General features: G+C 41.8%; 2 protein-coding genes across 7 annotated transcripts in view; one reads left to right on the top strand and one right to left on the bottom strand.

The window, feature by feature from the left end:
• Positions 1-337: 337 nt before the first annotated feature.
• ints12 (integrator complex subunit 12) lies at positions 338-6297 on the bottom strand. 4 transcript variants are annotated; one of them, XM_008412123.3, is made up of 7 exons: positions 6162-6297; positions 4547-4704; positions 4280-4432; positions 2623-2807; positions 2324-2483; positions 2085-2228; positions 338-1143 (listed from the first exon to the last, which is right to left on the bottom strand). In XM_008412123.3, the coding sequence occupies exons 2-7, from the start codon at positions 4700-4702 to the stop codon at positions 598-600; spliced, it is 1344 nt and encodes a 447-aa protein (XP_008410345.1). In that variant the 5' UTR covers positions 4703-4704; positions 6162-6297; the 3' UTR covers positions 338-597. The 4 variants fall into 4 exon arrangements, with proteins under 4 accessions (XP_008410345.1, XP_081463982.1, XP_081463965.1 ...); XM_081607856.1 differs by lacking the exon at positions 6162-6297 and adding an exon at positions 6092-6115; XM_081607839.1 differs by lacking the exon at positions 6162-6297 and adding an exon at positions 5202-5223.
• The window catches only part of gstcd (glutathione S-transferase, C-terminal domain containing), a 45106-nt gene continuing 37928 nt past the window's right edge, over positions 5731-12908 (top strand). Inside the window, exons 1-4 of one of the 3 annotated variants that reach the window (XM_081607808.1) lie at positions 5731-5759; positions 6818-7265; positions 8261-8686; positions 11371-11637. In XM_081607808.1, coding sequence (XP_081463934.1) covers positions 5746-5759; positions 6818-7265; positions 8261-8686; positions 11371-11637 — 1155 coding nt within the window. In that variant the 5' untranslated portion in view covers positions 5731-5745. Of the gene's footprint in view, positions 5760-6591; positions 6705-6817; positions 7266-8260; positions 8687-11370; positions 11638-12908 lie in introns of those variants that run through there. The other 2 variants (XM_081607812.1, XM_081607817.1) reach the window with 2 other exon arrangements.

The raw sequence follows: 12908 nt of genomic DNA, 5'->3' as shown, positions 1-12908 counted from the left end.
AGAAAATGAGAATGGAAGAGGAGCGTGGACAGATGAAACAACGAGGGAAAGATCAGCAAATGAACAAGGAGTACTTCAGAAGGTCAGCGGAAGAAAGGACATCAAGAAAGGAAGGGATGAAAACAAAGAACAAAATGAAGGTAGGATATAAAGGAGTAAAGAAGGAAGGACATGATCAATAAAAGCAACGACAGAAAAAAAAACCTGGAAATGAAAAGTTTCCCCGTCTTATATTTTCTTTGTCTCCAATTATCAAGACTTAAAAAAAAATACTAAAATCAAAACAATGTTTTCCTGAATGTGTAGAAACCCTTTAAAAAGTGACAGAAATAGCCAGTTTGCGTGAAGAGATTATTTATTTACCGGGTTGTTAAAAAGTGACACTTTGCTCACTGGTTGCTTTTGTTAGGACAGAAGAGGCACAAAGCAGAATCCAGCAGCGTTAACACACAGTGAAGTTCAAGTATGTGACTGGATGATGGTGACTCCTTGTGCAGAAGCTCTTGAAGTGCAAACACGATGCTCTAATCTACATGTTTTCGTTCTGCTTCCTCGCGTCACCCTCTATCCTCAAGGTTCATGTCTCTCAACCTTGACTTATTTCTTCAGTTTCTTCTGAGCCGTTTTTTTCTTCAAAATCTGCAGGCGTTTCATGGCATGAAGCTGGGACTCCTGAGAAGTTGGCGCGCCCTTTGAGCCGTTCCCATTGTTTCCATTACCTCCTCCGTTGTTCCCTCCGTTCCCCCCGGCCGCCGCCTGTGAGCTGCTTGGTGAACCTGCTCCAGACGAAGAAGAGCCTTTCCCTTGACTTTCTCCGCTAGATGAGCGGCTAAGTGTCTGCTTACCTAGATTTAGAGGTGGGGGAGGCTTCAGAGTTGCCTGGCTGGAGCCATTTCCATTGCTGCTCCCAGTAACCTTTGCACCCAGTCCCGATTTGGCTCCTGCTAGTCCCGACAAACCCACTGGTTTCTGACCGGACGGAGCTGCCAAAGCCTTGCTGCTCCCGCTCGGGCCAGAGGAGGAAAGTTTGGAAGTGGCAGGAGCAGACGGGTTTGTTTTGGCACCGAACGCAGCCCAGCCAGTGAGACCGCTGCCTGGGGAAGAGGAGTTGCTGCTGGTGGGGTTGGCTGATGTGGCCGGAGGCTGCAGGAAACGACAGAAAACAAAGAGTCTAACGGTTAGGGAGAGATATCTGCTAGGATTTTATTTGCATCCCATCCCATGATGCATTGCTGTTTTGGAAATAATTACCAAATGAATGATGTGAAAGATGTAGTCCAACCACTACTACAACCACTAACACTAATACTGCAACCACAACTACTAATGATTACTTAAATAAAATAAAAAATATTCTAATAAAATTAATTTATTCATTAAATGTATGCATTCTTTTTTATTAATTATTTACATTTATTTTATTATTGTTACCATTAAATGGAGAGAATATAAATTAACACTATTAATAATAATGTTATATTTCTTTATTATAAAAGAAAATTGCCAAGATAATATTCTAAATATTAACAGCTATAATAATAATAATAATAATAATAATAATAATAATAATTACTTGAACTATTAGAAGATTTATCTGTTCAAAAGATGACTTTGTTTGCAAAACTTTAAGCCAAGATAGAAATGAGTTGCAGTTTCATTCATGTTTTGATGCATTGAGATTCACTCAGGAGGTAACGCAGCTATTCGATTCAGGTTTGTTGAAGCAGGGACACAAAAAGATGCAGAACAGTTCTGGAATTGAAACTGGAATTGACTTTAACAGGATCGGTGGATCTGATCAAATATGAGCAAGGTTGAGCTTTTCAGCAATAAAAAAAAAAACTGCAAACGCTCCACTTTGCACCCAAAGCCCAATGTTAAGCACACTGAAGGATGAATGATGGAGTGGGATGTTTCTCTTCTAATGGTCAGAGGACTTTGTTGTAGTGTAAGGTCTTATATTAGACAAATAAAATCTGGTGGTGGACCCTGAGAAAACCATTTATTAGGATAATAATCTAAATGATAAAGCAAAATCCTCAACACAGGAAGGGTTTGGCACAAGCTTGTATGGTCCCACATACCTTCACTTCTGTTCTTTTGAAAGCTTGGAAGGTGCTGGTCGTGTCGGTTTTTAGTTTGAGGTCGGTCTTCTTCACCACAGTGTCCTTTACAACAGGTGTGGATGAGGCAGACGCAGGGGAAGGTTTCTGTGGAGGTTTCTGGGCCTAAACAACAATAAAGACGTTAATTTGGCACCGGTGCAGCACATACCGATAACATAACAATGAACTGAAACACCGGAGCAGCTCATTTTCCTCACCATCCGTTTCATTTGCCTGGTGCAGCGAGCACAGTACCACACGAGCCGGGGGTCGTTAACTTCTTTATCCGTCACTTGAGGTCTATGACACTCTTGGTGATAGAGATTATGACACTCCTGGCACTCCACTAGCTGATTTCCCATGGTTACAGTCATTTGTCTGATTGACATTAAAAACACAAGTTAAAATGCGATGATAATATTGATGAGGCAGTAATGCTGTCCTCAAAACATCAAATCAAGAGTTATTATATCCGCCATAAAAAAACACAAAAAAAAACAAGAGGATTAAAATGTACCTGCAAACCACACAAGCCAGACCCATCTCCATGGCAAAGTCATCAGCATTAGTCTCGTCGTAGTCACTGATGTTTGGCAGCAGGTCTTTGCTCGTCTGAACGGTGATGGGAGAAGAACGATTCTCCTGTTTCTCCAGGCGAGGCTTTTTCGGGGGGTCCACTTCACTGAGGTCAACCCTGACCTGCTTTACAGAAAACAAGACAAAGGACAAAGATTTTAAGTTCACAATCAAATCTGACTTTTGTGCTCGTCAGGCAACTTAAACAGGCACTACTCAACCAAAAACTTCACAATGTCATTATAACATAGCACTTCAAAAAGGAAACGTTTATTTATGGATGACTAATCTAAACTGGAACATCGTTGAGAAAAACTGCTAAAGAGTAAAGAGTAGAGGTAATCCCAAAGTCAGACTCTGAAGTCTTTAGATGACATGAAAGGCTGTCTGTTCTCTCCTTAATAAAAAAAAAGTTGGGGAAAATAAAAGTATTTTCCTTGTATCATAACTTTCTACTTTTTGCCAGGACAACTTGAATCTACAACAACAATAATAATAATAATAATAATAATAATAATAATAGAAGCAACACTTGGTTGACATTAACATCTTAAAATGGGACTTAAGATTTAAAAAGGCTTAGAAGCTCCCTTTCAGACTGAAGGTGCTTTTCCAGTTTGGTGTTGCAAAAATTTAAATAGAGATCCCCCAACAATTAATAGTAAGCTCTGTTTTACTTTCCTTTTTTATTAACAACAAGGGTAAGACTATATCTACAACCAAAGCGCAGATGACACCAAGCTTCACCCAATACTCTGATGTAGCTTGTTGGCAAACATCAAACTGCTTTTCAGTTGCTGAAGGCAAGACTGTGGTTTAAAGTGCTACATGTGGCATAAGTATCCTCCTTATTAAATACATAAACAGATACTAAAGTAAAGTCTTTGTTCAGTTATTTGACATTTATTCTTAAAAATAATTTTGTGATATTTCTTTCCGTTTACCATCCATCCATTTTCTCTTACACCCTTGACCCTCAGTGGGGTCGGGGGGGTTGCTGGTGCCCATCTCCAGCTAGCGTTCCGGGTGAGAGGCGGGGTCACCCTGGACAGGTCGCCAGTCTGTTGCAGGGCAACACAGAGACACACAGGACAGACAACCATGCACACACACACTCACACCTAGGGGCAATTTGGAGAGGCCAATTAACCTGACAGTCATGTTTTTGGACTGTGGGAGGAAGCCGGAGTACACGGAGAAAACCCACGCATGCACAGGGAGAACATGCAAACTCCATGCAGAAAGACCGAGGCCGGGAATCGAACCCAGAACCTTCTTGCTGCAAGGCAACAGCTCTACCAACTGCACCACTGTGTAGCCCTTCTTTCTGTTTACTCAGTTCTTTATTCCACATTAATAGTCTGAGCGAACCATATGAAAACTGTTTGCACCCCACAGCTCCCTATGTTTTGGACAAACCCTGAGAAAGAAGGACTGAACTAAACCGAACCTCCCAGCATTCATAGTACCGCTGGAGAAACCGCTTACATCACAACCGTGATGACATTGCTGTAGTGGGGAGCTTCTGAATGCTGGTCAAGTAAAAGGCTCTGAAGCTTTGAACCTTAGATCGTTGTGAAAAAAATTCCCCTTCGTACTTTTTCCGACGGCCTTTTCTCCACATCTTTCTTGCTCTTCTCAGAGCTGGATTTGCTGCTTCCGCTGCTGCTGTTGGAAGACGAACCTGATGACTTGGAATCTTGTTTACTCAAGCTCAGCTTGGACACGGACGCCTTTGACACCTCGGCCTCCTGATGATTAAAACACAGAAAACACTAGAGCTTATCTGTGAACACAATGCATTCTTATGAAACACAAAGAGAACATAAGAATGTAAATACAGACTTTCTAGACATATCCCTTACTTTCTGCAAGGACCGGTAGGACGAGTCGCTTCCTCTTGAAAGGGACTCGTCGAGCAGAGCTTTGAGCTTCTCGGCCGAATCTTTGCTCTTCGAGTGCAGATAGCTCAGTCCCTTTAGAAAGAGAGGATCCAGCTCCAAGCTGACAGGCCCAGACATGGCTGCAAAGCGGGAAACATCGTCAGCTTTCAGTTTGAAAACGTTCATAGCGCTGCGCAGCAGAGCGGTTCCCACTGTCCAGCACTCCGACATCTCTCTGCCAGAACACAGAGATGGCGACTGGAATGACGAGGCTGCAGATGGAATTATGTTGTAATATGAACCGGCATTAAAATTGAAACAACATTTTCTATCTCGGGATGCAAAAAGAGTTTAATGATTAGCTAATTTCTAAAACACACATCTTCTAATGAACGCTAATATGTATTATTGAAATTCAAGGAGTGTGGAAATCATCCCGCATTAGAGGCCTGAAAAACATTTCAGATAACAGTTTTCATGGCAGTTCAGTTATTAGTCGACTTAAGATCATCTACATGAAATATATGGGCTTTAATTTATTTGTAATAATGTTAAAGGGCAAGAAATCCAAACATTAACAAATAAAAATCGAATGTGTGGCATGCATTTCTATTCTCTCTCTTTAGCTCAGACACACCTAAATGAAATGCAGTGCAACCAATTATTCCAGTTATCATTATCTATTATTCCGGGAGGCACCCAAGTTCAAGTCCTTGACAGCAACCATCATGCAACCTTTCTCCAACATACCTGAATCAAATGTCTGAATTCCCTCAGCCTATCATGCAGCACTGCAGAGGCCTGGTAATGAGCATTCATTTGATTCAGGTGTGTTGGAGCAGTGATACACCGGATAGCAGCTCTCAGTGAAACTGTTCAGAGCTGATGGGAAGATGGATAGAGCTAAATACATGGCAATCCTAAAGAAAAACTATGAGAGTTTGTAAGACTTTCACCTTGGAAGAAATACCACCTTAAAATGTCATGAAGAATACTTTGCACAGTTATCACGTCTCTCAAAGGAACTTAAACGGACATTTCTTTACCATTTTTTTCACTTTTAATAGGCTCTACTGAAACTGTGGGGTTCATATTTGCCCACTTTGGCTTCCAAGGAGGTTTTCAAAATATTATCCAGAGTGCTCATCCTTAGAAGAATGGACAAACATTTCGACTTCTAGATGCGCGTAGCTTTGTAGGTACAACTGCCGGCTTGGCCACGAGTTTTCCGCGCGTAACACCATATTTTGCAATTTAAATGAGGAAAAACTTCCCATTTATAAAAAGATTCAAGAACAAATGAGAGGAAACAGGTTGAGGGAAGACTAGATGTTTAAAGTACTTCCTCAGACACACTTTAACCGCCACGTCATATCACTGTAATGTTGCAGTACCGATGCCTCATATTTCATGCTAAGGATTTTAACTGCCGAAACCCAGACAGATCTTTGTTTCCACCAATTCTCATGGCTGTGTAACACTGAAAGGAGCTGTGGTACTGTGGTAGCAGTGCGGAGCTAAAGTTACCTTCACAATAAAAACGCCATTTATAAAAGCCGTTGTGAGCTCAGAGTAGTTATTTTTTAAACAGCCTTACCTGAGACTGTTGTGGTTCTCTTTAACGATATCAGAATATTTTCGGTTTCCGAACAACGGAAGATTGAGCAACACGTCCGACAGGAGCCGTTTTGGTGCAACCGCCTAATAAGTCCGGAAAAGACATAAACGGAACGATATGAAAAAAAGTGGTATATTTTTTAAAGCTGGTGCATACCGCTGCAGAAATGTTCTTTGTTATTACTTAAACTATGTCAGTGCATCTCAATAAAGAGAGTAATCAGAAAGTAAAAGTGATAGTGCACACATATCTGTTTTATATTTAGGTCGTTCACTTTTAAGTTAGCTGATAAGAATCCGAAATTCAATTTTTCAGGAAAAATGAACATTCTTTTGAAAAAAACATAAAAAATCTGCTAGAAAATACTCCATAGATTTTCTATGGGAAGTTTAGGTTAAGAGAGTTTATTGTTGTTGCCACTATTCACAGCAGAGGGCACTGTGGAGTTATGTTAGCTTTATGCAGTGGAAGAAGAAGCTCTGTTGTGAACGTTCAGGATCCATGTGTAACTAGTGTTTGTGAGTATTTTTTATTTTTTATTTATCTAACGCGTTGGCGTTGGCATTTTGGCGCATAAATCCGTAAATATGCTGTGATTTGTAAGCAAAACAAATATCTTTCGTTCTACTCCACAGCATTGACTCTTCGTTTAAAATGAAACACTCTGAAGCAGAGCAACTGCATCCCTGCCTCTATTTAGAAGTCTGTTCCCATAACGAGGAGACGCGTCTGCCCCTGCACACCTCCATCGTCCTGTTCCTCCTGTCTTACTGCGAGTCCAAGTCTTTCAAAGTTTTCCTGGTTCGCAGAGACAGCAACAACAAAGGCTTCCCTGAATCCCAGAGGTTTCACCTCCCAGAGTCTCTGAGTGTGTGCGACTTTGTCTCCCCGGAGGGTCTCCCGCGGCTGGTGAGGGGTTGCCGTCTCCCGGCTGCCGTGGATGAGAGCGGGCGGCTCTGCCGGGCTGGGCTGGCGGTGGTCCTCAGGCACATCATCATCAGAACCATCGAGGCTGACCCCTCCAGGAAGGATGTGCAGGAGCTGCTGGGGTTTAAGAAAACATGCCTGAAAGCTTGTGCGGAGGTTAGTTGGAAACGTATCACAATTTCACCCGGATAAAGTTCTTGACACGAATCACATCTAAGTCAGTGACTGTGATTTTATTCAAAATGGAACTATAAGGATTGTGCAGGTGAAATATTGAGAGCAGTTCTTGTGCCATAGACCATTTGTGCTTCCCCGGTCCAAGACAAATCAAATGAATGGTTGATTTAAAGGATCCTGCAGAAACTGCTGACTGGTTGTTTCTGAACGCTGTTCTTGAGCCATCACACCATCATCTCTTAGTGCTGGTGGTGATACAGTGTGGGCAGATGTATTTAGTCAATAAAGATCTGTCCTACACTATTGTGAATTGTACAGTACCCATACTACTTGAAAAACGTCACCAATCCAGTTATTTTATCTCTGCATGAACAAAACAAAACAAAACAAAACTAGTGTCCATCTTGGTGGACAACAACACTCCAACTCATCGAGGTCACATCATTAGGGAATCGCTGACTGACGTACATTGATTGAAGTAACTTGAATTCTCTCCAGACCTGAATTTCATAGATAACCTCTTGGATGAGCTGACTCACAGTTCTGCACCTCAGAATCTCAATGACCTGGTGGGCGCCCTTTAAGAAGAGAGGGGTGCCATTCCTCAGCATCCAATAAGTCCACTTGTGAACAGTGCGAGGCGTTGTCAAGAAGGTGTAATTGATGTTCAAGGGCACATGAGGTTTTATTTTTTTGTTGTAGCATAACCAGCGCTGCTGCTGGCTTTTGCTCCGTTTACTTAAAGGCCCTACTTTCATGATGAATCACATTAGCGTGAACATTTTAGATCTTCCTTAAATTTCACCTGAAAGCAAAATGTCCTTAAGTGTCTTGTGAGAAGTGCATATTTTAAAACAAATCTTAAGCTTAAACAGCTCTTACTAATTCCAAAGGTTTTTTTTTTTTAATTATTATTATTTTAAGGAGAGTTCTGTATTATCTTATCATCTGATCTCCTCGTTCCTCGCTATCAGGTGAGCAAATGGACCAGACTGTGCGAACTGGGCATCCCCTCTGCAGTGGAGGAACACCTGCAGAAGCCCACGGGACAGGCCCAGCTGCTGCCTCCTGCTATTGTTACCCTCGAGCGACGACTCGCCGAGCCCGTCAAAGTACACAACGACGACAAAATCCGGAGACAGAAACTCCAAGAGCAGAGACAAAGGCAAAAGAACGGCACGTCTGAAGGCGAGGGAAAGCCCGAACTTGAAGGGCTCGAGCTCAGGGCGGCTCTGGCCAAACTGGCAGTGGATTCAGTTCCGGCAGGGACCACTAGAGAGAACTCTGAGATCAGGAAAGTGAAGACGACAGATTTGCCTGAACTGGAGCATGTGTTTGCTGAGGGACTTTACTTCACTCTGACTGATGTCGTGCTGCTGCCCTGCATTCATCACTATCTGGTAAGGCCTTCTGGCGTGATAATGTAAAGGAGGATTTATTACCACTTTGAGCAATGATTTGTTCTTAATAATTGCCTTATTTCTGCTGTTTATCTTAGGTAATTGCACTTTTTATTTCAACAAACACATGCCAGAAGTTAATTTCATGCTATTTTTACTGCAATTAGCCGAGTACTTTTGATATAATGACGCACTTTGTTTAATAGCAGTTTGTATTCGCACAGCACCTGTTATGTGGGCAAATAATCCACACTCATAGGAGTTTAAGTGCTTTACAATCTGTTTCTCATTCGCCCATTCACACACGCACACACACACACACACACACACACACACACACACACACACACACACCATTGTCTGTGACATTGTGCCACAAGACATTAATTGCTACCATCCAGAACTCGTGTCGTCATGCACGTTTTTCCATCCGGGCCACACAACTCCTGTTTCAAACATATTCACCGTGTCTCTGATATATTTATGATGATGACTTGTGAAATAATGTCCGACGTCTGGCTTCCAACGCTCCGGTCATGGTGAGCAGCCTCCTTTCAGACGCATTCAGACAGAAAGTCAAATCAAGGAGACTCACTGCATCAGACCTGGCACATTTTGGCTCTCACAGGTGGTCCTGGGCCACCTGGCAGAAACTGATAACACTATATGGGAGGGATTCTATTGAAATGCAGCAGGCTGACATGCATTTCATCTGAGAGCGCGTTTCTCTCTCTGACAGATCATCATGCCAGGGTCTTATGCTGGCCTGAAAACTTCAAACTCAATCAGAACTTCAAGAGCTGAAGCTCATAAATGCAGAATATTCATTACTCAAAATTATCTCTTTTTACAATTTGCATTTAAAGTAACAGAAACTAAGGTTTATTTATTTATAAATTTTTTTTAGCCATAGACTTGAGTGGCATGCACAGAATTTTGACCAGGTTTACACAGGCAATTTTTATGTAGTGGAGCTTCACAATATATCAAATCATATTATTGTGTGCAATATTGCAATCATGAAGGGTAGGATGCAATATTAGATAGCATGTTGTATTTTCTGTGCCATGCATAGACATTTTTTTATGCCTGTATTTTTGCCCGGTCAGGGTTTCACTGCACTTGATGCGCACACTTGATTGATATATTTAGTAACTAAGAGCCTAAAGCTCACAAAGCATGCTGGTCAAATTATGATGAAGAAAAATGAAGTGAAAACCATCCCCCCCAAAAAACATTTGGAATAATTAAAAAAAAAAATCAACAATTAACAATTACTGCTCATTATCAACATTGCAATAATCAGTAACAGTTTGGCAATTAAATGTTTTCCAGAGATTGTGTGAAATGAGAATGCTTTGATTAAAACCTCAAGTTATTTAATAAGCTCTGATTTTCATTATGTTAGATTGTGAAGTGCAAAATCTAACATGTGAAACTTTCCACACTTTGTCAAACACAAACTTCAAGATATTTTATTGGGTTTTTAAATAAAATGGCCACACAGGGCCACAAAGCTGAGAAGTGGAAGGAAAAAGGGCGCGTGTTTTTTTTTGGGGGGGAAAAAGATCTACCGTAATTAAAAGTTTTAAAAGTGTTGCTTGCGTTTGCATTCAGCCCTCCTGAAATAAAACATTTTAGAATTACACTGACCTCCTATCACAGCTGCATGTCTTTTGGATGTGTCTCATCCATCCTTGCTCATCTAGAGACAAAATCGTTTTTCCTATTCTTTGCAAAACAGCTCAGCCTCAGTCAGTCACTATTAGCATAAATAATTTCCAAGTCATACCTCAGATTCTGCACCACTCTAACACAGGAATTTACTTTCATCTTAACTTTCCTTTGAACATTGGCTGTATATTTGGAACAGTGATTCTAATGAAAGTTGAAGCTCTACCCCAGGGATATGACTGGCTTTCTTGTCTCTGATGGGGTGGGGAGGCACTTTCCCACAGTATGATGATGCCACCACTTTGTTTCACAGTGAAAATGTACAGTTTGGTTGATGTTCAGTGTTTATGCTGTGTAATGTTTTAGATGTAGATTTTACAAAAAAAAAAGAACAGTCTAGGCTTCTGCTAAACCTCTGATTAATAACTTTGACATACAAAAAATGAGTTAATAATTAAGATATTTTGACACACAGCTTCGAAACAGGACGGAGATTAGTAAATTACTAATCGTGGACGTCGTGCTGTCTGTCGAGCAGAAACCCCGAGTCCAAACCTTTGTTTCACATGTCAGCTGTCTCCAACTATCTGTCCACTGTGGGAACGAGCTGAAGTCCTCACATCGGGGCTTTTAGCAGTCAGCTGCGCTCCACTGGTTTCCAGTTTCACACTCAGCGTAGCATGTCTCCTTTTAACGACTCTGTCCACGCCGCACACGGCTCCCAGTGACTCCTTCTCACTCGTCCTCCGTTCTGCGTGTCGTCTTTCTGTCACACGCAGTCAAATGCAGCTTCTGTTATCATGTCTCGCCCAGTTTGTGTCTTCATCTCCCCCCCAACAGCTGCCAACTCTGTTTTCCTGCTTCTCCTGCCAGCCCCTGGAGTGTGTTTATCTGTACAGAAACGTGATGAGTGACTTTTTTTGTGGAACTTCACCTCTCGCTTCGATAGACATGACACAGCAGTCAATTCACTAAATCAATATCTCCCCTTTTCATCCCCTCTTTAATAGTGCTCACTCCAAACCCACACACCGAACACTCTGCATCATCTCCCCCGTCTCCTGCGCTGGTACGGTCGCGTTCAGGAAGTACCCGGGGTCCTTCGAGCAGCCGAGGACTGTGGGTTCGTTCTGTCCGAAGTCCAGGCTCCAACACCCAGCCTCTTTGGGCCACCACAACAGGAGAACCGTGATGACCTGCTGCCTACAGAGGGTCAGGAGGTGACCCCAAACCTTCATTTCGTCGGCGGTCCGAGGCCCACAATGACTAAGCTCAAAGTAAATAATTACCTTTCCTTTCCTTCTGTGATTCCCAAATGTTTTGCTTTTATGCATGGCAGGAAATTTAAGAGGTTGCGCCTCCCATTTTCCCCTCAGCACACAGAGGCATGATTTGTTGGGTGATGGTTTAATAGCCTCAGAAGATTCGTGGCTGCTTATTCTGTTAGTTGTTGCACCTTAAGGAGTACTAATATTTAAGCCTCTGGCAGACATAGATTGCTGACTTTGTGTACTTCTACTCCTTCTGTTTTAAAAAAATACGTCTTTTTAAAACAGAAGGAGTAAAGCAATTCACATTTAACCTGCTAGTTACAGTTTTTGTCACACCTGGTAAAGATGTGTGAAAATAAATTAAAGTTTTTCTGCAGCAGCATAACCTCTGTGGGGGAAAAAAAAAGAAAAATCCAACCATTATTTTTTTAATATATTTTTTTTTATTTTGTAGTTAAATGTTTTCTTACATAACGTACACATTTCGATGATTTTTTTTGATTTATACTTAAGTTTTTTTAAGTGGATCAGAGGCTTCAGCACCATCTAATCAGAAATTCATGACTTTCTGTTTTTCTGGGGTATAAAAATGACACGAAGGTCAATTTATTTTAGCCTGTGGTTACTAGGGTGGAAGAAAAGCTGTGTTTTCTTGCCACCAGGCACAGTGGGCAGGATGGGAAAGCAGGTAAGAAATCTCTAAACATTCTCAGAGAATTGCAGCAAAGGCATCTTGGGATCACGAAGTTTCACTGCTACTAGCAGATGCTGCCTCACAACCCATTATTAGGGAAGCATGCCTGGAAAGGAAAGATTGAGCTTTTCAGCAACAAACTCCCCAGGAGGTGGTGGCATGAAAACATAATCCATTCTGTGGAGAAGCCACCTCAAACCCAGTGTTGAGTATGATGGAGAACACATGATTCTCTGGGCTTGTTTACCCCGTGGTGGCTCGACGGGCATTGATCTTATTAATTCTGAAAATGGGACGTTGTGAGCAATAACCAGAAGGATTATACTAAGTGACTGAAAATGGGTCGTCACTTGGTGTTTCAACTGGAATCTGGTGCAAATCAACAGAGAGACGGTTCAAAAGACACTCATTCAACGGTGCCATTTCAGTGTCCAGTGTAAGAGGAGACGGCAAAGAGCAATGGTCAAAGATCGCTCTCTGTTTATGCTCCAACCTTGTGAAATAGTAGTAGTAGATTATGCTGCAAAGTCCACCTTTCCCCACCATCTCAACCAACAAAAAGCACTTAAACTTTTACCAGGAG

The sequence above is a fragment of the Poecilia reticulata genome, chromosome 1, assembly GCF_904066995.2.
Source record: "Poecilia reticulata chromosome 1, P_reticulata-male-v2, whole genome shotgun sequence".
Lineage (NCBI taxonomy): Eukaryota > Metazoa > Chordata > Actinopteri > Cyprinodontiformes > Poeciliidae > Poecilia > Poecilia reticulata.
The sequence above is the reverse complement of the archived record's forward strand: the minus strand, read 5'-3'. Positions and strand labels throughout refer to the sequence as shown.

What these genes read in the sequence shown, in the direction of transcription:
- ints12 (XM_008412123.3), bottom strand. Translation starts at nt 4,702, where the DNA reads ATGTCTGGGCCTGTCAGCTTGGAGCTGGATCCTCTCTTTCTAAAGGGA. An exon ending in CTGGCTTGTGTGGTTTGCAG is followed by an intron (nt 2,484 to 2,622) that starts GTACATTTTAAT and finishes AATGTCAATCAG; the next exon opens with ACAAATGACTGTAACCATGG. An exon ending in CCAGGCAAATGAAACGGATG is followed by an intron (nt 2,229 to 2,323) that starts GTGAGGAAAATG and finishes ATTGTTGTTTAG; the next exon opens with GCCCAGAAACCTCCACAGAA.